The following is a 24,883-nucleotide window of genomic DNA, read 5'->3' as shown; positions in this document are numbered from 1 at the left end:
AATTTCCTTTTTGCATGTTTTATTACATTCCTTGTACCTATGGAAGGACTCCTCTGACCCTTCAGACTTAAACAATTTAAATGCACGCTTCTTCCTTTGCATTTCTTCCCTTACCTTTTTATTTAGCCACATTGGTTTAGACTTAATTCTTTTACATTTATTTCCCATAGGAATGAACTTATACGTGTATGTTTCCAACAACATTTTAAAGACAGCCCACATTTCTTCCGTATTTTTTCCTTCAAAGGCTTTGTCCCAGTCTATGCTCTTTATAGACTCCTTTAGCATATTAAAATTTGCCTTTTTAAAGTTTAAAGTCCTAGTTGATCCCTTATACTGTTGTTTCTGGAAACTAATTTCAAATGAGACCATATTATGATCACTGTTTCCCAAGTGCTCCTTTACTTGAATATTTGATATTACGTCTACATTGTTTGTTATTACTAGGTCCAGTATAGTCGGTTCCTAGTTGGTTCCTCAACTAATTGGGACATGTAATGGTCTTTTAGCGTGCTCAGAAACCTATTTCCTCTAGCTGTACCGCAGGTCTCAGTACTCCAATCAATGTCCGGATAATTAAAATCCCCCATAATTAAAATTTGACCTAGTTGTGTAGCCTTTTCAATTTGCTGTAGAAGTTGGGCTTCCTCAATCGTACTAATATCTGGCGGTTTATAGCATATCCCTATCAGAAACTTCTCTGAACTTTTTCCTCCGCTGGATATTTCCACCCACAATGCCTCTATATTATCACCAATATTCTCATATATAACTTCCTGAATACTTGGTTTTAATTCTGGCTTAATATAAAGACATACTCCTCCTCCCTTTTTATTTACCCTATCCCTCCTGAAGAGAGAATAGCCTTCCAAGTTGACTGCCCAGTCATGTGTTTCATCCCACCAGGTCTCAGTAATACCTATAATATCATACTGCTCATTCATTGCTACTAGTTCTAACTCCCCCATTTTACCTGTCAGGCTTCTTGCATTTGCAAGCATACACTTAAGTCTATTGCCTCCCTTAGGTATTTCTTTTTGCTTTAAAAAGGGCCGCTCCTTATCGGCTATGCTTCCCTTTCCCCCCTCTCCACCCCCTTTACTCTTGTTAAATTCCTCCTTACTACTCTCAATGTCTATCCCATAAATACTTGCTTGCCCCTCCCCCCCGGAGCCTAGTTTAAAAATCTCCTCCAACCTTCTAACCATCCTCTCCCCTAGCACTGCAGCCCCCTCCTCATTCAGGTGCAATCCATCACGACAATAAAGATGGCAACTGACCGAGAAATCAGCCCAGTGCTCTAAGAATCCAAAACCCTCCTTCCTACACCAATCTTTTAGCCATGCATTAACCTCCCTAATCTCCCGCTGCCTCCCTGGACTAGCGCGTGGCACAGGTAGTATTTCCGAAAATACTACCTTGGATATCCTTGCCTTAAGTTTGCGACCTATGTCCCTGAAATCATTCTTTAGCACACCCCTTCTTCCTCTAACTCGGTCATTGGTGCCAACATGCACCAAAACCGCTGGGTCATTCCCAGCCCCTCCCAACAATCTGTCCACCCGATCCGCAATATGCTGAGCCCGAGCACCCGGGAGACAACACACTGTTCGGCATGCACGGTCCCGGTAACAGATTGCCCTATCTACCTTCCTAATAATTGAATCCCCTACCACCACAATCTGCCTGGGTCCCTGAGTAACTTTGGTCCCCTCTGTGCTGGAGAGACCATTCCCCTGGTTGCTAGAGGAAGCAGTGTCATCCAACTCTACCAATTCTGAACTGCCTTCCACTGTATCTTCATCCAATTTGGCAAATCTGCTGGGATTGCCTAGCTCAGAACTGGCCTGCCTCTCCTCTGGTGATGTCGGTGAGAAAGATTTGGAACATTCTTCAACATAAATTTCATTTAAATCCTTACAAATCTATGCACCTTCCTTTTGTTGATTTTCAGGATGGCATGGCAGCTCGTCCCTTTAAGACATGGGAACAACAGGGTCTATACTCTGCGGGTCAATTGATGGATAAATCAACCAAGAAACCATTGCGTCATGCCCAAGCTAGTGAAAAATTTCCATTTCTAGGCTCTTGCGGGATGACATTTCTCCAAGCACAACATTATGTCAATAATTATGCCTTATTGTTTTTTTCTCAGACATAGATTGGGATAACCCATTAGACAATATACTACTCTCTAAATCCCCCAAACAAAAAGCTATTTCATTTCATTATAGACTCCTGAGAAACAACATAGACTATTCTACCATGTGCTAGGGCCTTGCTCAATGGTTATTGACATTCTCGCACTTAACTAATGAAATTTTGCTTAGAAACTTAAACATTTCGACCATATTGCTCCCAGCCTCTACATATGTAGAAATGTCCCTTAATATATTTCACAGGGGATATATATCTCCACATCGCAAATTGGCTATGGGTCTGTCAGATAATGATAAGTGTCCTAAATGTGGGATGGGATGGGCCGACTTGTTTAATTGTTTCTGGGGATGTCCAGATATTAGAGGATTCTGGATGCGCGTGTGGAGGTTCGCTACTACTGATCTGGTAAATGATCTCCCTTTCACACCAGACTGGGCTATATTGGGCATTCTCCCAACAAATACCCGTACATCCCGGGGTGGTAGACGTCTGCTGCTGATTATTTCGGCAGTGGCAATCAAATGCATCCTCCACATGTGGATCCAGAGCACATCCCCCCACACTGGACCTCTTTAAAGAAAAATTGTTCTTTGCCATGAAAATGGACTGGTTGGAAGCCTCCCTCCAAAAAAACAAAATACACAGGGAGATTTTTTGACACTTGGGAGAGCTTTGTTGGCACTTTGTCAGTCCCGCTGAGAGAACAAATACAAAAATGTTTTCAACACACGCTTTGGTACGAAATTAGAATATTCATGCAAGACCCACCTATCTTTCTGAACTAATGGAGTGCTTGTGTTGCCCCGGTCTCTCCAGGCTTTTGTATCTTATGTGTGATATCATATATTTATAGTTCACTTTAGAAACTCGGCTTTCCTCATACTATATCTTGTGGTTCGTGAATATTATGTATAAACATATCTTTGTTCTAATTTATTTACTGATGTGTACAGGTTTGACATTCTTCAATAAATTTGAAAAAAAAATAAAAGATTCACAAACCCTAAGATGGACACCATCCTTCTTAATTGGAAGACCCTGATTTGTTGTAATCAAAGGTTGATTAATAACCAACCTACCAAGTGGCCTAACTATGTGCTCTGTGGAACTATTACATTTCTTAAGTAGACTTGTCCTGATGGGGGCAGGAATATTGACTCACCAGGAGCAGGCCCGGCGCTCCCATTAGGCAAGGTTAGGCACTTGCCTAGGGCGCCGGGCTCTGGAGGGCGCCACAGAACTGGAAATTAATTTTAAAACTGTGCGGCGACCGCTGACCATACCTGTCACGGCCGCCGCACAGCATTCAGATGCATGGGGAGGGGGGGAAGAGGCTATTGCTCACCACCGCCGCCTCTCTGCTCCGTCTCCTCCCCTCCACTTACTAGTGTCAGTGAGTGGAGGGGAGGAGACGGAGCAGAGAGGCGGCGGTGGTGAGACAAGGTAAGAAAAGACAGGGTGAGGAGGGAGGAGGACGCCGATTTTTGCGCGGGGGGGGGGGGTGGGAGAGGGCGCCGATTTTGCCTAGGGCGCCATGGACCCTAGCACCGGCCCTGACCAGGAGACCCTGTGGGTGACTTTTGATCAGCACAGAGTTACCGCCAGCCATGCTGCCTTATTGTCCTCAAATCATCTCGAATGGTGATGAACAATTCCAGAGACTTCCCCTTACCCAAATCGTTACCCTCTAAGTGAATAACAAGCATGTCGGGGGGACCAACCTTGCCTATCTTGGAATACAACAAAGGAATGAGGGACGACCATCCCGAACGCCTCCTACCCAACCAGCTCACGGCCATGGGGTGGGAAAAGGTGGCCCAGTCATAAGCCAATTGGTGTCTGGATGCCTAGGACACATACAAACGGTATTTTACTTATATCCTGATCTTCTATTGTGCGTACCTAGAAACAAAAACAAGGCAATTCCACATCAAAGCTCAGCCATAGCTGGACAACAACAGCCACCTCCACCTGGGAGGGATAAGACACTAAATGGAGGGGGAAGAGGCGCGGTAACCCATATGAAGGTAAAAACCCATAAAATCCTGGAGGCATGTAGCTATTCAGGCGTTGATCTGGTGGGGGGAAATAGGAAAAATTTCTTCATGCCATCGCTAAAAGCAGGAAACAGCAAAGCCCTGGGTCACAGAAGGAGGGTAGGAAAAACCGGACATGCATCCATCATTTCCGCAGCCTTATGTAATTTTTGTAGGCATCAGACTTTCATCTAGCCAGGGATTTAATGGCTGGAATGAGAGATCCTGCCTCGGCTGCAGCAGCTGCCACCCCAGTACGAAAGAAATGGGTGCCGTAGATGGCCGAGTCTAGACCCATGTACTTCAAAGAATGCTTGAATAGCTGATAAAACTAAAATTTAAAGAGGGGGGGACCCATCAGCATGAACCAACCAGAGTTCACCCCAGGGGGTTTTAACCCTAGCAAATAGCATACACACAGCAACCGCGGCATTAGCCTCCTCAATCCTAAATGTCTGATTGCTATTGAGTTTCGGATCCAAGCTGATAAAGTCCAAGGACCCCCGAGAAGTCTATCACATTAAAATTTATTTAGGGGTGATTTATCCTTGCATATCCATGACATCCCTCCCAGTTCTGCCAACTACATAAGGTGACTGTACATATGGTCGGAGTCAGGGCTGGATTAAAGGAATGGAGGCCCCTGGGCTAAGGGGGCCTCCATTTCCCTATAAGCTACCCCACTCCCCTGTGAGACCCCCCCGTGAGCCGCCCGCCGCCCCCCACCTCAAGCGCTTACCTCTTTCTGTTGTCCTGCCACTGTAGTCTTTCCGCAGTGCACTGTAAGCTCCTTACTGAGATCTTGTGAGAGTGAGACTCACGAGATCTCCTCAATAAGGAGATTACTGAGAGCTGCGGAAAGCTTACAGTAACAGGCTCAGCAGCACTGATCGGGCCGGGAGCGCCCACGCCCCCACACCGATCAATAATGCCGCTGAGCACTGTCAAGGGCTCCCTGGATGCCCGAGGCCTTTGGGCTGTAGCCCAGTTAGACCTCGGGTTAATCCGGCCCTGGTCGGAGCGGCCTGTGAAGGGCCGTTGACCAAACGTTGTTTATCCAGATCCAGGTCGCTTATGGACATGTGAATCTGGATTAGCATGTGAGCCCTCCATTAACGTGTGTAGTGAGCAACCTGGACTTCTCATTGAGTGTAGACCATGATACACTTTAGTGTAGTTATCAGATTTCCATAACTAAATGCTGTATCAAGTCAATGGAAGACCCTTATAAAGCCGCAGTGGTAGCTCCTCCAAATCTATTAAAAGTATACCATAGTTCTAATCCAATAAACCCAATGGTCTTCTTAAAAATTGCATCAAAATGAATTAAAGTCAGGGGAGAAAATTCCACCCATAGTCAGACAGCAAGTATCGCCGCCCTAGATCTGTGTATGCGATAGTTGTAGTCCACTCCCAGCTTTAAAATTTATACAGTAGTAACAGTATCCTTTTCGTTAATTCTATCTGTATGCAGTCACGGGGAGATGCTACCACCAAGATAGAGTTGCGTCACAAAGGTAGAAAAGCAGACAAGGGTTACAATGCGTTGCTCACGCTAAATAGCCTAAATGCTGCCATGTAAATTTACCTGGAGGTAAAATACAAAGTAGTCCCTACACTAACATGAACCTACAGTAACTCAATGAATATAATGTCCTAGCGAAAATATTAAAATGTGTAAAGTGCAGTGGACAAATTTGGGCCTTGGAACGTTCCCATTGTATTTGTCTAGAATGTATGTCAAAATCTATCCTCAAGAAAGAAATGAGTGTAGGGTAAGCTCGGACCGTTCCCATTGTTACGGTATTTATCTAGAATGTATATCATAATATATCCTGGAAATGGAAATCAGTGAAAGGTAAGTAAAACTGGAAATCAGGGTGAGCTAAATAACTGAGATGAGCTCCTTGGCAATCAACGATTAAAGATCTATTTACGCTCTGCAATCCCGACTTGTTGAATAGCCATGAGTTCTAAGTTTAAGTAATGGACAAATTTGTATCACCTCAGATTAGGCCAACTGTGTAACGCGAATAGTATAACACCAGCAGCCAAGCTTTAGATTATGTCTACTGGCTGATAGATTGATTGATAATTCAGAGTCTGCTAAAGGTAAGACACAGAATATTCTTTGAACCATTGACTAGTGATTTCCCATATTCAGCAACTCCCTAGGTAGCCCTGGGAAACTAGTTATTCCTCCCATTTGTGCCACATGTCCATCCTGAAGCAAAGCTGTGTAATTCCACGAGTTATCCACAGTGAAGGATAAATATACTGAAAGGTATAATGAATGAGCTGTTTGAGATGGGAACAGAGAGTTGATCCAAACTTGTATCAACGAATCATCATGAACTTGTCAATCGCGCACAGGCGATAGGACTACCTGCCTCTCGCATTAACTATTACCTACAGCTTTCCTTACTGTAACAAATGATGTTAATTGTACCTAAAACCGTGTCTGGATATAGCGGTATAACCTAACTGTCATTTATAAAATATGTATAAGAAAATTGCATATTAGTTGGCCAGAAATTAAAGTAAATGTCTGCACGCAAGGATCAATTACAAAATCCATCTTTTTAGCACTGATTGTGTGGGGTTGCAAAGTGTTAGAGGTATGAAAAGCAGAAAACACATTTTGACTTGGAGAGGTGTGCCAAGCCCCCCAAACCCCCCCCCCCCCTGTGTGGGAAACATAGTCCCAATGCTAGTGAGTATGGCGACACCGCCCAGTCACAGCAATGCCAACCAGATTTCCACATCCGTAACCCAGCGGTACACTGGGCAACCGCCGAGCTCTACTATAATATGGTTGTCATATGGACTCTGGGCCTGATTCATTAAGGATCTTAAATGAAGAGGATCCTTATTACAGTTTCCTGGACAAAACCATGTTACATGTGGAAGGGGTGCAAATGTGTGTTCTGTTTTACACATAAGTTAAATACTGACTGTTTTTCCATGTAACACACACATATCAACTTTAAATTTCAGTGTACAAACAAGTTTTTGTGTGTTACATGAAAAAAACAGTTAGTGTTTAAACCTTGTGCAAAACAGAACACACATTTGCACCCCTTCCATTGTAACATGGTTTTGTCCAGGAGACTGAAATAAGGATCCTCTTCATTTAAGATCCTTAATGAATCAGGCCCTCTATATTTATTCCCCGTCTTAGATAAAAATTTTGCTTCTCATATGGAGATAATGAAGCATGTTTTAGCCTGACATGTAGCCAGCTTCTATATACACTGCTGCAACATATAAAAGGCCTGTTAGCCAAGTGGGGCATGACTTATAAGCTTCTAGCCTGATAACCATTGTCAGGGATGTAATAACCTCCATAACCCTGTCACCACTCTGTGCCTCAAACTATGCGGCTGAGCACTTATTTAACTTTGCTGTCCTCCATCCAAGATAGGTAAGAGTGTAATAGCCATATCAGACTATGCGGACCTTGGGCAGCGGTAGGAGAGCCATAGCTAGTATCATGAATGTCGTGTGCTGTATATAGAAATGCAGTGTGTGTGTCATACTCACCGGAAACAAGTCGTTAGTCCTGCGTCCATAGAGTCCCCTTGCTCCTGTATGTTGTGCCGGATTGGCGAAATTCATCCACTACCTCTCCACTCGATCCACTGCGAACCTCCGGCATGCAACCTGAAATTCTTCATCGCCACGTTGAATCTGTTGTACTGAAACGAGAAACAAGTTAATACCCAGCAATGTGTGCTCGTGTAATCTGCAGGAGCCCAATAGCAGAGGCTTGCAACCCTGAGAACTCCAGGGGGGGAGGGGGAGGGGGAGATGGATAAGGGGAAGTGCAGTGAGTAGGGGGCAGCGGGACTGGCAGAAGAAGGATGTTAGAAGGGGCGGATAGATGGAGGGGCTGGTGGGCTTATGATATGGGATTTTTGGGGTGGGGGGCTGAGGAGGGGGGGACGAGGATGCAGTGGACTGCATAAGATCTTGCTACAGTCAGGGGTGGCTGGGGATCAGCAGGGGGTAGGAGAGGACTGGCTGCAAGGGGGTGGGGGTTACTAGGGAAGGTGAGGTGCAGTTGCTAAACTGGGTCTGGGAGGGGTGGTTGGCTGCACCCCCCTTTAGATGGCCCTGGGTATCTAGGGTGAGGGGATAAGGGATCGGCAGGGGTGAGTTACTAGGGAAGGTGAGGTGCAGTTGCTAGAATGGGTCTGGGAGGGATGGTTGGCTGCACCCCTCTTTAGATGACCCTGGGTACCTAGAAGCAAATTCTGACCCAAACTCTCTTTCAAATTACCACCCCATCTCTCAGCTCCCATGCCCCTCCAATCTTTTCGAGAGAATAGCCTACACTCACCTCACACGCTTTTTTACAGCAAACAACCTACTAGATTCTTTTCAGTCAGGATTTCGCTCTCAACACTCCACAGAGACTGCGCAGACCAAGGTTGTCAGTGATTTGATCACAGCAAAAACTGAAGGCCACTACTCTCTTCTAATTCTCCTGGTCCTCTCTGCTGCATTTGACACTGCTGACCACTCTCTCTCCTCACATATCTCACACAAGACACTACAAAAACATTAATTCATGCACTCATCATCTCCCGCATCGACTATTGCAATTTCCTCCTTACTGGTCTTTCCAAAATCAGACTTGAACCCCTACAATCTATTTTGCATGCAGCGGCTAGATTGATTTTCCTTGCAAACCGTTCTTCCTCTGTTGAGCCACTCTGTCAGTCTCTACATTGGTTGTCTGTTTTTCAACGAATCCAATATAAAATTCTTCTACTAACATACAAAGCCATGAACAAAATTGCACCAACATACATTTCCTCAGTTGTCTCAAAACATCTCCCAACTCGACACCTCTGTTCTGCACAAGATCTGCGTCTCTCTTCCACTCTCATCACATCCTCCCATTCTCAGTTACAGAACTTTTCTTGGGCTGCACCCACTTTGTGGAATTCCCTCCCTCGCACAATAAGACTTTCCTCTAGGGCTAGATTTACTAAGCTGCGGCTTTGAAAAAGTGGGGATGTTGCCTATAGCAACCAATCAGATTCTAGCTTTCATTTATTTAGTACCTTCTACAAAATGACAGCTAGAATCTGATTGGTTGCTATAGGCAACATCCCCACTTTTTCAAACCCGCAGCTTAGTAAATCTAGCCCCTAGTCTTTAAACCTTTAAGCGTTCTCTGAAAACCCACCTCTTCAGACAAGTTTATGATATTCCTCAACCAGTATCTTAATCTCCCTAGGTTACCCTATTAATACCCTCTACACAGCTAACACAAGACAACAACCCTCTGACCAACATTGCTGTGTGACTGATCACACAGCCCACTGAATACTTTTTACCTTTGCATTCTAGCTGGTCCAATGTGCAATATGATGTAGCACGTGCCCTTGTATTTCAAACCATTGTCCCATAGATTGTAAGTTTGCAAGCAGGGCCCTCTTACCTCACTGTCTGTATTACCCAGTATTGTTTTATTAATGTTTTTTCCCAATTGTAAAGCGCTACGGAATTTGCTGGCGCTATATAAATAAATGTTGTTGTTGATGATGAGATGCAGTGGAACTTAACCCCGAATATGTAATCACATGACACTTGCACAAATACATTCGTTTAAGTGAATTCGGCTTATGGCCTCTTTTGTCCTTTTGCTATGATAAATTAATAGGTTTATTTGTGCCAACCTCTGTACTATGTTTATTTTGTGCGTATAGGATGTGCCCAGGGCCGGTGCTAGGGTCCACGGCACCCTAGGCATTTTTAAAAAAGCGGCGCGCCCCCCCCCCTGCAAACTTCGCCGCCCTCCTCCCTCCTCCTTTCCTTACCTTGTCTCACCACCACCGCCTCTCTGCTCCGTCTCCTCCCCTCCACTCACTGACACTAGTAAGTGGAGGGGCGGAGACGGAGCAGAGAGGCGGCGGTGGTGACAAAATAGCCTCTTCCCCCCCTCCCCGTGCATCTGAATGCTGTGCGGCGGCCGTGACAGGTATGGTCAGCGGTCGCCGCACAGTTTTAAAGTCTTTTAGTATTCTGTGGCGCCCTCCAGAGCCCGGCGCCCTAGGCAAGTGCCTAACCTTGCCTAATGGGAGCGCCGGGCCTGGATGTGCCAAGGCACCCCATTTGAATTAATGGTTAATATCACCTTCAAATTGGTGAAAAACCAAAATCTTTTACATGGTGCAAAAGCCACTGTCCCCTGCATAGCTTATCCATCCACCTAAAAATGTCTTTCTATATTGTTCATACTTAGCCTTGGAGAGCATTTGTGAGTAGATCAATATGTATATGAATCCACTGATCATCCACAGCAAACATTTGCTCCTTCACAAAATATATATTCTCAGACACGTGCAGTGCCCAATGCAAATAGTGCAAAAAACTGTGTTCAAAATGTGTTCATGCTGCACACTCTGACTTTGAATACTCCAAACCAGACAGTAGATTTAAATTAAAACTATGCTACTTATAGCCTTGCTTTATGTAACTGGGTATTTGGCCCAGTATTTTCTCCATTAATTAATTAAGTGGTGTAATGGGGCCAGGACAATGGTGTCAGTATGCAACCTGAGTGAATCACTAAAATAAGATGAAACACATTTTGTAGCACTTACCCTGGTCCTTGGGCTTTGTGATTTGACAATACCATAGTAATTTTTCTATTGTATTGTGGGACATTCTGCTCTCATATGTTACTGGTATAGTAGCCTGGCACTTTTTTTAAAAAACAACACCATATACCCATACATTGTGATTCATTCATATATTTCATCACATTTATTCTACATTTTTGCTTAATGAGGCGGCACAGTGGCACAGTGCTTAGCATCACAATACTGGGGCCATGAGTTCAATTCCGACCAGGTTGCTATCTGTGTGGAGTTTGTATGCTCTCCTCATGTTTGTGTGGGCTTCCTCCTCCCACAGTCCAAAAAACATATTGGTAAGTTAATGGACTTCTGACAAAACCGACCCTATTCTGTGTGTGTGGTAGAGAATTCAGATTGTGAGTTCTAGTGGGGCAGGAACTGAAGTAAATGACTACATATCTTCTGTACAGTGCTGCATAATATAGAAATAAAACAATAATGTATTTAGCTGTAAGTGGCTGCTCATGGGGATAAAATATATATATTTTAAACTTTTTTCATTTTCTTACATAGCCAATTTATAGATTCATACTTATATGGGGCACAATAACAATCTTTGCACTACTGATGCTGCAGTAACCACTTTCTAGAAACAGTTAAGCTGTTGCACAGCCCTCCCATTCCAGTTTATATCCCCGCCCAATATTCAGAAACTTGTACCTGTCCAGTCTCCTATTAGACACACTACACAAGACCCGGCAGAAGGACAAGCTTCAGACATTGACAGGTTGGGACTGAAAACTTGAACATATAAAACTTTTTCATATGGAAGAGAAGAGTTTTACATTTTGACAGAGCTGCAGAAGCATCTACTGCTTATTAGAACACCTATAACTGGTTAGAAATTGAAACCTTGAACTATAGGTAATTCATTGATGTTAAAGTCATAGTTTTCTGAATGTGTTGTAAGGTGCACCTTGGGTTGAAATGAAGGAGGTCTACTTTAGCTGACTATTTATAGAGATACTACTCAGTGGGTAAACTGGTTCTTGTAATCATCATATTTTAATTTGTGAGAAAAGAATACGTTATTTAAATGAATTTATTACAAATTGACAAGAGGGAATGTACAACTAGTATATGCTTTAGGGAAATAAAACCAACCTCAGCAGATTAGAGAAATGGAACGTATTATTTTGATTTAATATGAGATAGAAACTACCCCACTTTGCAAGTCACGAGTGAGATCTAATTGTGAGTAATTTGAGCTTTTGGGACTCCAGGGACTGAATGCACCACAACTGTACCGAGCTCCTGCTTCTGATTTCTTTATCATACTTAGACTACAGGTTTTTAAATTGTCACATTGTTCATCCTGCACAAAGCAGTTACCCTTGTTCAGGGCAAGAGGGTAAAAGAGGAAAGTGGCTGGGACCATGTGCCTATGAATAGTATTACAATAGATACTGAATTTGTATTTTCTGTTTAGAAATGGTATAAGTACATTATTCATGTGTATGGACAGGAATAGTCTTGGGTGAAACAGAAATAGTCTTGGGTGAAATAAGAGTTTTACACATTTGTGTTTGCAGTTTAATTTTACATCTTGCACTTTCTTATACACAGGATACTGGCTGGCTTCTGACAGTGCTGTATTTTACCGGTGGTGTATATTGGCTTCAAGCAACAGCTCTCGCCATGAGTTCATGGATGGCCGTGTCTCTGAGCTGTATCAGCCTCTTGTGTGTGCAGCAGCTGACAGGCTTTTTGGCTCTGCCTTCTCCCCATCTGCCGCAACTGCCCACTCCCAGGTAATTACAAATGTATGATATAATATTTCACACGCAGACATATAATATAATAATTAGAATACAACACACCCACCTTACTTCTTCACATTCCAGTATATACCATACCAATGTGATTTAATGATGCTTTTACATATAGGCACATGATATTCTTTTGTTGTATGGTTTATGTCATTGCAGTAACATGAATTCATAATTAAATGACAGTTGTAAGAAAAACCTAGAAGGTAAATGCAGATTAAGAATAATTTTGGTTGTTTTTTTTATATACTCATGACCATTACTTTTTTTACTGACACTTTATCAAAAAGTGAAAAAAAACAGCATCAAGATCATTGAGGGGCATATAAGGATTGAAAATAATAATTTATAACAGTATTCAGACTCAAATCTATTAATGTGATGCCTGCTGTATAATTTAAGCACTGTTCACATATAAGTATTGGAAGCATGTTTGGCTGCAGTGTGCTAACTGCACTCAAACTACACTTAAACAAAGGGAAACATGGAACAGACACAGGAAACACTGTTACCCATGGCAAACTCGTCTGCCTGTACACATTATATTATGTGCTAAACATTGGTGCGCTGAAAAGAGAGCCAGATTTTTTTTCAGAGCATTGTAGTTTAGCAGATGGAGTTGAAGAATTTGCCATAAGGAATGATGTTCCCTGTAGCTGCTCTCTTTGCTTTAAGTGTGGTTTCACAGCTGTTAATATGTCATTGTCACATGTACTTATTTGTTCACATTTGCATTTGCATCAGTAAGGTGTTTTTACACATCTATATTTTTTGTTACGGTCAGAAAGTTGACATTTTTATGGTCTGTAAATTTAGTGATATTTGCCAATCATGCCACCAGCTCCACATCTGAAATTTAAGGCTTTGGACTGGCACACTGACAATGAACTCCTAGATCTTTCACACTAATATTAGTAGGAATTGGCATAGTTCACACCCTCAGTGTATTTGGTGAGTATGTCATAAAATAAACATCTATTAAATGCTACTATATTACTAATATTTTGCAGATGAACAGTATATAATGTGCTACACAGCATACAAAGTAATAAGATTTTATATGTATTAACTTTATTGTTTACTGGTAGGAAAATGTACCAGTAGTTAGTGCAGAGATTTACTTAGATTTTGTCATTGTATTCTACACTGAATGGCGCTCTTAAAGTTTGTTTTTTTTAATTAATATTCTTTTCATTACTTCTCTCCATATCCACAACTTTGTTTTTACAAAATGCTCCCGTGTTTGCACTCACCCATAGCACCTGTTGGCAGGTAACGTTTAACATGTACATTATCCATGTTGCATTACCGCCCCTCCTATACTGTATTGTCAGAGCTGTTAGTTGTCAGAATCTGATGCAACATTGATGCAATGTTAAATCTTCTCTTTTAAATGAATTCAAAAAGATCACATGACGCACTGACAGAGCATCGTCACCTCACATTTTCCTACACACTCTGTAATATGATAACAGAAGGAAAAAAAGGGAGGGTATAAATTCCATTCACAAAGTTGTTGAATGGGATCCACAAGCATGTGATTAAATATTATAGACTGACATAGACTCATTCAGCGTATCAGTCTCACACAAGGACATTGCTTCTATCTTATGTACTTGAAAGAAGCATAAGAGTGCCTGTAATTTAGTGTGCCCACTAATCACAGACGAAAGAGAACATTTTAAAGTTTAAAGTGCAACCCCATACATGAGTAAAGGTAGAAATGCATTGAACACTCTTATTCTAATTTTTCATTTCTGCTTTGTTAAACATAGTAAGCCTGATTCATTAAGGAATGTATTTGCCGATACATGCCTTATTAGGCTTAAAATTGTGTTGCGCATGCCCAGAAAAGGACTATACGTCAGTGAACGCAAGTACATCCAATTAATCTTCGAACGCTAAGGACAGCCTACGATTTCATGGGCAGAACGGGGGAGGGAAGTGATATATGCACGTAGTGAATGTACAGTAAGGGCATGCCAAAGCTGAGCGCACGTGTATCAAGCTCTGGGCATCTCTCGGGTACATGATTTTCAGTTGCACCATCTACAGGTCTGGTGTAAGTGCCGAGTGATGCTGACGACAGATGTGTATGTATGCCACAACATGTGTATACAATTAGGAGCAACTGTAAAAAGTAAATTTTATATACAGCACGCATTGAGAACATCTTCATAAATGTATTTTTTGAAAAAAAAATAATTTATTTTTTATTTTTCACTTTTTCTTAATGATTATATTATCAACAGGTGACAATAATTGAATACTTTTTTTTTCTTCTATGCATTTAGCTGAGACTTTATATTGCACATATGTATGGTACCTATCATGCAGTATGTTGTGTCTGACTCAATACAGCTGTATATGCAGAGCGTACCTACACCCATATTCAGCAAGAGACGTTTCTTCAGATCTGCTTGTCGTTTTTTTTAAAAAAAATGCAGATAACGTTGGTTTAGCGTGCCTTGATGAATCAGGACCATTGTGAGATGTAGATGTAATATTACTTGTCCACAGGTCTGTACCCAGACTGAGGCAGCAATTGAAATGGCACTCTTGTTATCCTATATATAATCAACCAAGAACATATGTGTATCAGTTGTTTGCCCAAAATACAAATACTGCGATTTTCAGCATTATCAGATCTATCAAAGAGGTAAATAATATATACTAATTTATAAAAGTGCTTTAGAAGGTTGCCATTTCTAAAATTATTCCCCTTCAATCTGCTGCCTGATGCAGTCTCATTATATACACATAGTTTCCATCCAATGGCCTAAATACTGTTGATATGCATAAATAAAACTCAACTACCAAAGCATTTCAGTTACTCACATTGAATTTGATGTGACATTGCTGAACATGACCCTGTACATTTTATAAAGTGTACATAGCATTTTTTGCATAGGAGACCATAAGCCGGTACCCTCATAAGCAGCCTTTTAATATCACAACTGTCAACAGAGTGATGGGACCAGCAGATAGCAAGTATAAACACATCAGTTATTTCTGCTATATGATTTTACTTATTCATTCACATCCATTGATACATAGTGTTCAGTAGTTGGTTTCTTGCTCTTTAATCAAACATTGAGATAGGAATACAAAGAAGGATTTTTGTGAAGTGAAATTAATAAGAATCACGCCTTACAGGGCCTTGTCAACAAATACAATACAATCTTGCTTCCCTAAAAATTCATTTGTTTAGTTAAAATATGCTGAATTCAAAACAATATCTACATCTATCTAACACAGTTATAACAGTGAGGATTGCTAAAAAGTCTGTTCATGTGATTACATTGAAGCTGTGCTCAAAAAGGTGTTTCAACTTTTCCATAAAACCAGTCGTGCACCCAGTGTCGGGCCGGGGCATGAAGGGCCCAATGAGGGCAATGCAAAGTAGTAGTAAACAGTAGTAGTATAATTAGTGTGTGCACCACACCTCTGCAGGAACGTGGTCAGCTGTAACGGATGTGGCCAACAACCAGAGACATATGGCCGCCCACTATAGGAAGTGCGGTCAGCCTAGGGCATGGCTAGTACCATCATGTGCTACATAAAAAAAAGTCTGAATACATTATGTATTATGTATCAGCCACTATAACACTGTATTGTCACTAGAATGATGTATTGTATAGGCTAGAATATGCTCTGCATTTAATACTGGTAAGCTGGGGCTTGGTATTTCATTATAGCTCTAAATATGACATTTTCATGTATTTTGTTGGCTGTGTAAAACTACACCCACGTGCTTTTTATCAAGTCCTGGGCACAATGTTTGCGTGGGCACTCCGTGTACGTGAGCACTGGTGGGTATAACATATATCTATCAGCATATTGTGCATGTACTGTGTGGTATAGTAAGCATGTAATCACTGCTGCACACAGTCAGCATCCACAATGATAAAAGGGACATTTTAGGGGATATATAAAAAGTAGACATCCACTGCGCACAACTGTTTTAAAACTTATAGATGGGACCTCACAGTAAACTCCTCTGAAGGGCTCAACGTATCCCAGTCCGCAACATAATTGCTGGTAAGGCCTCCCTAATTCTTTAATAAAAATTTTAAAACCATCACAGGAACCTGTCCTCTCTTATTCTGTTAATTTAGCTCCATCACATGTATAATTAGACGGTAACGCGGTGAATTGCCGCACAGCACTGCACAGATGTCATCCGTAGGTATATGGTAATACTGTAAATAGTCACACAGCACTGCACAGATGTCATGTGTATCTATAGGTATTTAAGATAACATTGTAAATAGTGGCAGTAAACAAACACTGCTCATGTTTTTGTTCCTCTACAACCGGATATACTGATGCGGTCCTCTCGAGAGGAATAATATTCTCCAGGTGGTGTGAAACTACAAGTACCAGCATTATAATTCCACAATAGTGGTTGCCCAGGTCTGGCTTGCTTAGAATATACACGTACAAGCTCGTTCTTGTAGTTACAGCACGCTAGGAGTTGTAGTTCTGCAGAAGCTGAATCTGTGAAGCCACAGTCTGCATATCTTAGACAAAGGAATACATTGCTGCTGAAATGAGGGACACAGAGAAGACACAATGGGCTATATTTACTAAACTATGGGTTTGAAAAAGTGGAGATGTTGCCTATAGCAACCAGTCAGATTCTAATTATCATTTATTTAGTACATTCTACAAAATTACAGCTTGAATGTGATTGGTTGCTATAGGCAACATCTATACTTTTTCAAATCTCCAGTTTAGTAAATATACCCCATGTATCAGTTGTACAGAAAGGTTTCCTCACCCCCACAGTCCATGGTGCGCACAATCAGCCTCATGGCTCTCTATAACGCACAAGCCAATACCTCTCCTCTGACCAGCTTGAGCCTATCCACTGTGATATTTTTTCTGCTTTTCGATTTACACTTTTTCCAATTGCAATAATGTGGACCAACCAAACTAATTGGTGCTAAAAGCAACGTTATGATAAATGTTTAATTCAGCCCAGTTTATTGCAACTGGAAAATAAATTGGGAAAGTAAAGGCAGATTATTACTGAATACCAATTAATACCAATTATTTAGTTTAGCCCAGGTTAAAATTCTAAAATAAGTGGAAAATGTGGGGTCTGAATATTGTTTCTATAAAATAGTTCAGGTTGACAAATACAACAATTCATTCAGCAAGTCTGAAAATAGAGTGGGGTATGTATAGAAAGTGGTTTCGGATAAATCAAGTAGTAAAGTAGAATTGAAATATTTGCATACACAATGGGAATAGCATATGTACAGTTTGTAGTACAGGCCCAGCTGCTATTCCATTATATTTTTTTTAGGTTTAGAAAAAAACCTTTCTCATGTTGTTTCTTCCAATAGTGTAGGAAATAAGTAGATTACATTTTTTATTTTTTAATGCAGCCGTGTCACTTACTTCCATTGCACTCCCAAAAAACCCATAAAGAAAATGAAACACCTGTCTCGATGCAGCGTTGTAGTTAGAAAACCAGCCTACAATCACTGGATATCTCACTATTGTGTCCATCAGTGCCACAGCTGACCCAGTACACTGATCTTTTAAGCTACATCTGCTTGTTACATACCAGCATTTTCACCACCTTTTATCATCTGCCTCTCGCAGGATATGGTCTCTGTATTTAGGCAATTATGTTGCACATTAGCTAATGGTTCTTCAAATTCTCTGCTGTGTACAAGTCTTTTTTGGAACCTAATCACTTACTGTTTCCACCTGTGTTCCCCATGTGGACAATCAAGGAACTTCCCTCGTTATTTAAACCCCTAAGCTCACACTACCCTTACGTTCGCAGTAATTTGTTTTGCTGTTCAAAAGTACAGTTGTTCCTTATTGTTTCCTGGATATTGACCTTCCTTTATATCCACCTGATCTTGGCATATTCTCGACTATACCTCACTGCTGCCTGTCATGAGATTTGGATCTTTGCTTGTTTGCTAGTCAGCAGCTAGTGCAGAGTCCAAGTCATTCTATGGTAAAAACCAGGAGGGCCACTACCAGAAACACAGAGGTTCCTTTTCTTCATGCAGGTCCCTATATAGTCCTTCTGGCAAATTGTCAATATTGATAGACTGCCAAACCAGAAAACCTATTGATAGGATGGTGTTTATGTAGGAGCTGAAGCCTATGCATGAAGTTGTCTGTGTGGCCCAGTTAGCAGTAATAAGATTGTGGCTATTATCTTCCACCTATGTTCTCTGGTGGCCAGAACCACCGACAGCCACTTCTTGGGGGCCCCCTATATGCAAAAGCCGGTGTTGCACACATAGCTTAGGGGTGTGTGAAAGTGTGTGTCTCTTCTCCAGTAGGCCGCAGATAAATCTTTGGCAAAGCCAGTGCTGTGCTCACATAGTAGGAAGCTATTGGTCCACACAGTCACTCCGCCCTTCTTCAGATGATGCGTGAATGGAATGGTGGGGTCTGGGCAGGGCCACTTATATTTGGTGTCAAAAAGAGCATGACATATTGTGATGGAATAATGAGGCTTTTACAGAATGGGGCATGGTTGTGGATGAAGGGTGTGTTTGGACAGATCAGGGATGTGGAATGAGATGATTAATTTGTCCTGATTGATCCCTTTCAAATGTGTGTTGCAGATTTCTTTTTACAATTTAGTAAAATGTGTTAAACTTTGGAGATTTATCATTATGTACATAGTACAATATAGTGCAGGAAAGCTTTGAGCTTTGCTAATAAATGCATTTCTAATACTGTGAAAGTGAAGAATAAACTTTGTCAATGCCTTTTATTGCTGTTGTTTCCTATTGATAAATAAAGCCCTTGGTCCTGCCTGTCCCTGGCAGCTATAACTGTGTGGTATATTTACAAAAATACTTAGTGCTGTTTGTTTCTTTTGTTCAATTCTACCAATTTTTTTAGCAGCATGGAATTTCTATTATATACATTTTGTATTATTAACATCAGAATAAAGGGCATAACAAGTGCAAAATACACAGTAGCACAATTGTTTGTTTACCATACCACATGTAAGGGTAACTTACATGTGGGAAACTGCATATAGGGAAACTGCTTGTAATGATTGCCGTGAAAATTATTGTTTGCAGTTATGTTTAATAGATGTGCATATTTTTATGATATTATTGTACTTTATAACTCATTTGTGAAATCCAGTAATATACCATTTTTCGCTAGCAACAAAATTTAAAGGCACACTTACCTCATTTCTTATAAAGTCTTGCTGTACATTCTGTTATAGTGTCTGCTACAAACTTCAGTTAAACAGTCAATTTGAAGCACCAGTATTGTTCTTGTTTTGTTTTCAGGCCTTTTCCTAGATGTATGTTAAAATCCTTATCCCCCCATCTGCACCACTCCCCTTATATACTGCAGATAGTGGTACTTTAATTTATTAGACCATTTATTACTCTCTGCTCTGTATAAACAGTCGCTGCCTCACACAGGAATGTACAAGACGCTAGCCTAATATTCCCTTCTATTTTAGATTGCTTTGTTTTTTTAATACAGTGAAAAGGTATAATTTACCTCATACTTTCCAACTCTCCCGGAATGTCCGGGAGATTCCCGAATTCCGTAGGTCTCCTGGACTCCCGGGAGACCTGGCAATTCTCCCTTCTAATGAAGGGGGCAGATTTTGAACCTCCATGATGCGATTCTCCAGGAATTGCATCATTTTGGCCTGCCCCATCCCCATGGTAAAATGATGCGTTTGCGTCACTACATCACAGGGCCACAATGACACAATTTGCAGAATCCCGACCCCTTAGATCCATCTCCCCCCGAGACTCCCAGAGGTCAATGTGGAAAGGTTGGAAACTATGATTTACTTCCAGTTTGCTACATCCTCCTTACCTTATTTACTTGTTTACTTGGATAGATAGTGAAGTGTAGACATTGATTTTCACATCTTATTGCACTCTGGGGCGGTCCCAGCAGTAAAAGATGTTGAAGGAAAAGGTTACTAAAGTCCAGGGATCCTGTTTATCAATGCGAGAATTAAACTTGTTGGAGATCCAGGAATATGCAAAACACTATGCTCACTAGATAAATCATTTCCCAAGATAGGAACTACAGTAACACATTTCACAGGCTCCAATTCCAGAGCCATTGATTAATTAAATTTTTTAAATTTTAGTCCCCATTTTAGTATATTTCATAGAATTGTTGACCCAATGTTACCCTAGACATAAATATTACTTCAAATTTATATTTAATTTCAAAATCATAAACTTCCAGAAAGAGACACACACAGGTCCAAAAGCTGAGAGCCAAGCTCCAGAGCGCTGATCCTTTCTGAATTCAGCTCCAGCATGCCAGGGTTTGTTTCAGATCTCGGAGCACCGACCATCCCTACTTAAAAGCATTCAATAATTAAATCTCAATAATAATTATATTTAAGGCTATTAAACTTAACCACAGTGTGACATATTAGTTGTTGCACAAAAATTGTATCAACAACAGAAAAGTAATCCTTGATAATGTAACAAAAGATAAAACTCACAAACAAAGCAGATGGGTATGAACAACTCTTAAAGTATTAATTCTCAAATACATAAAATGTGTATATTAACAGTAACAACAATAGGAATAAATACCAAGCCATACAGACACATAAAAAATGAATTTAGTTATTTGCTGCAAGCACCCAATTCTTGGTTAATACTCTCGTACATTTCTCATTTAGCTGAGTAGTATCAGTTGAGAGAATCTTACAATTGTGGGTAGAAATTATTTTTATTAAAACAAACTAATTTTTGAGTGTCTTTATATGTACTAAAATAGCCTTTTTATTATACAATATTGGAGTCCATACATTTTAATTGGTTTTGTGCATAGTTGTTAGATAATTTACCTTGGGATAGTATCCCTCCAACTTTTTGAAATAATTGTTGGTGGTACAGTAGAGGAATTTAGCTCACTTGTCAGTAATACAGACATATATGTACACAGACACACAGAATATGCACTTTCCAGTGCACAGACATGAATCACTAGCCTAGCATATAGTGTACGTGTGAAACTGCAGGCACTCTCTTTTCTTTGTCCCCTCCTCCACATCCCTTCATTCTCCTCTCTCCCTGCCTCATTCATCTCCTTGTCATCTTTCCCACTATTTTTCTTTGATTTTTCCTCTCACTCTCATATAGCTTGAATTTTCCAGTTATCTGGCTTTTAATTCCAGTTTCATCATAAGGCTTACAATGTTTCAGGGCTACTTTGTACTTTATATCAGAGAATCCTGCCCACATTTCAGGCTCAGATGAATCTGATATAGCTCTCTCATTTCAATAGTTTCATCTGTAGGCTTAAACACATGCTGGAATATCAATCAACCTGATATCACAGCACGTGTGACCCCATAATGACCACTATACTTAATAATTATCCTACCAAAATCGATTAGACTTCTATGAGACATGTTGGAAAATGAAAGTAATCAACCTGTATATGAGGTCAAATTGTAATGGCGTGTATCATTGGCTGACCATATTTTCCAGCCAGCCCAATTAAAATCCAATCATTCTCAATGTTATTTTGATAAGGCAGAATGTGCAACACTGAGTGAAATTGGTTGAAATGAGGATACAATGAGAGTATACATAATCAGACAGAAGTGCCCAGATGGTTGATGGAGCAGACATTGTGGTGGGTATGACTTTGTTATGGTGTGAAGAGGGTCACATCATAATTTTGCTATTGGGTCTAGACATTTCTAGTAATGCCCCTGACAGTAGTTCTCATTTATAAACTGCAAGAAGTATGGACTTGCACTTATTTAACTAACTCTACTTGTTCATCTGTTGCGTCTTAAGGTCCTATCTGTGGAACTGTACCCAGAGTCCGTGTCTGCCTTTGTGGATCCACACATTGGAAACAGTAAAACGTCATATCAAAGTCCAGCCTACTAATACATTAGGACCACCCCCTTTTATTCATTTATACTTTGCTGTTTTTTCTCCTCACCTACTGCTTGGTTTAGCTTCATTTATATCTTATTTTAAACATGAGTGTGTGGGGAAGTCAGGACTGTCTCTAACATGTAACATTACTGTATTTAAAGTATTTCATTACATTAAAGTGTGCCTAAAATAGGCTTTCCTGCAGAAGTACAGCTGAAAGGTGCAAACGCCACCCATTAACAGTATTTGATGAGACCCTTGGCACCTCCAGAGGTTGTGGTAAAAGTCATTTTATGGGGAGTAAAAGGCTGTTCACTCTCCTGCAAAGCATAACAGTCCCCTGTAAACACACTCACTCCCTACTTTATCTAACTTATATAATCTAATCTTACAGTAGGAAATCTTGCTTTTGCATGACGGAGCAAAAGTAGGCATACTAGCACATACTCCACAAAGAATGCCCACAGACAGTTTTGGGCAGATCGGTTGGAAACAGTTAAACATTTGACATTAACTACATTATAGCACTGAGCATTACATGTCATAGCAGTTAAATAAACATATATATTGGGCTCTTATTTAGTATAAAAAAAAATTGTATACACAGAAGTGCTCTTGAAACAGACACAGACATAGGGCTAGATTTACTAAGCTGCGGGTTTGAAAAAGTGGGGATGTTGCCTATAGCAACCAATCAGATTCTAGCTTTCATTTATTTAGTACTTTCTACAAAATGACAGCTAGAATCTGATTGGTTGCTATAGGCAACATCCCCACTTTTTCAAACTCGCAGCTTAGTAAATCTAGCCCATAGTCTTTTGTATATATTACATCTCAGCCAGGTTTTCTTTGCATGCACAAAATATGCTGTGAGAAGTCACGTTTAAAACCACACTCATCACATATATCAAACAGTGATAAACTCTTACTTGTTGCAATTCATTTATTCTCATACAATTGTGGTAAGGCCAGATAGGCATGGCTCCAGAGTGTCAGAATTGTACAGTCAGCAGAATAACTCCTATTTCATTATCTTATTACTTTTTCTTGTCAGCCAGCATAAAAATAAAAATATCAATGATGATTTTAATTGCTAGTTAGAATAGATGTATTTATTTTATAAACAGAATATATGGGACGTGATATATGGGGAGCAAGCAGGGGCAGGCTGGGCTAGGGGACGGAGGGCATCAGAAACTTGGGCCAGTCCCATAGTGGGCTACCTTGGGCTGGGTCTCTGGGCCATCTGCATTTTTTCCTTTCAAATGATCCTAATAGTTGCTGAGTCAAGCTTTGTCCCTCCACGCTAAAATTTGCCAGTCCCCCTTCCCCCTGGGATCAAGGCATACTGACTGTTGGCTGGGCAGCACAGCAAATAAAGGGGCGGAATTTTGAAATAAGGGGCTGATCATTATTGATAACTCCTTTGTCAAAATCTCTGACCATTCTTCTCAGTTGTCAGTTTTTCATTTCTATTATATTTTGTTGCTTGAACTGTACTAAGCTGTATATTGTACTCCATGCAACCAATCATTATTTAATAAAGGCACCTGAGTTAAAGGCTGTATTAGAAGGATAAATATGAAGAGTTAAGTTGCACAATCTGTGCATGTAAGTGAACTGTCCTGGACAAAACATCTGTGATTTGTTGGTTCTGACACTAAACATAGAGATGCTGGAAGAATTCCTGTGTTAGTTTGAAATGTATACCACACAACACTGCATTAATCCATTTCCACATTTGTCTTTATTTAGATCTTTCATCACTCAGACTTTCCCCTTGCCCGGCTAGTTCTATGGCTGAGCACTCAAAAGCCCTGCCAGGGAAGCATAGACAGAAATCCTCCTCCTCTGTGGATGTATAGCCATGTGTCCTCATTAAGGCTTCTGAGTAAAGCCCTGCAGAGGCAGCGTAGCAGGAGTTGGGTGAACCTTAGTAGCAGGGAGGGGGGAGAGGGGAGTTAAACTATAACTCATGGCACATTTTTCTGAAGATATGCTACACATATTTAATTAATATTTAGTCTCTGCCCAGTTCAAAAAAATAGTACTGATTATGTGACTTCTACCATGAATGAAACTACATTAGGGGGATCAGAAGAACTTTCTAACCAGCCAGTCGTTTCTTCTAATGATTTCAGCTTAGAAGGAAATTTGGTATTGAGTTACAATATCACAATCGTCTGAATAATGAAAAATCTTACTTATTCTATAACCACTAACATTCTAGGATAACGTTTAAGCCAATACTAAAGTTTCTCTGCTTAATTTTTTACTTTTTATGGCACTATAATCCACGTAATTCTTTTTGTTGAGTAAATCAGAGCTGCTTGTACCTCCAGGATAGAGAGTAGCAGCTTGCTAAGTTACAAGCCTGT

General features: G+C 40.7%; 1 protein-coding gene across 2 annotated transcripts in view; it reads left to right on the top strand.

Annotated features, from left to right (window-relative positions):
- The first annotated feature begins 11,522 nt into the window (after positions 1-11,522).
- Positions 11,523-24,883, top strand: part of ADM2 (adrenomedullin 2) — a 28,007-nt gene continuing 14,646 nt past the window's right edge. Inside the window, exons 1-2 of one of the 2 annotated variants that reach the window (XM_075208485.1) lie at positions 11,523-11,576; positions 12,416-12,600. In XM_075208485.1, the coding sequence (XP_075064586.1) occupies positions 12,488-12,600 (113 nt within the window). In that variant the 5' untranslated portion in view covers positions 11,523-11,576; positions 12,416-12,487. Of the gene's footprint in view, positions 11,714-12,415; positions 12,601-24,883 lie in introns of both variants that reach the window. The other variant, XM_075208484.1, reaches the window with a different exon arrangement.

Source organism: Mixophyes fleayi, chromosome 4 (assembly GCF_038048845.1).
Source record: "Mixophyes fleayi isolate aMixFle1 chromosome 4, aMixFle1.hap1, whole genome shotgun sequence".
Lineage (NCBI taxonomy): Eukaryota > Metazoa > Chordata > Amphibia > Anura > Limnodynastidae > Mixophyes > Mixophyes fleayi.
Note: the sequence above shows the minus strand (reverse complement) of the source record. Positions and strands in the feature narration are given on the sequence as shown.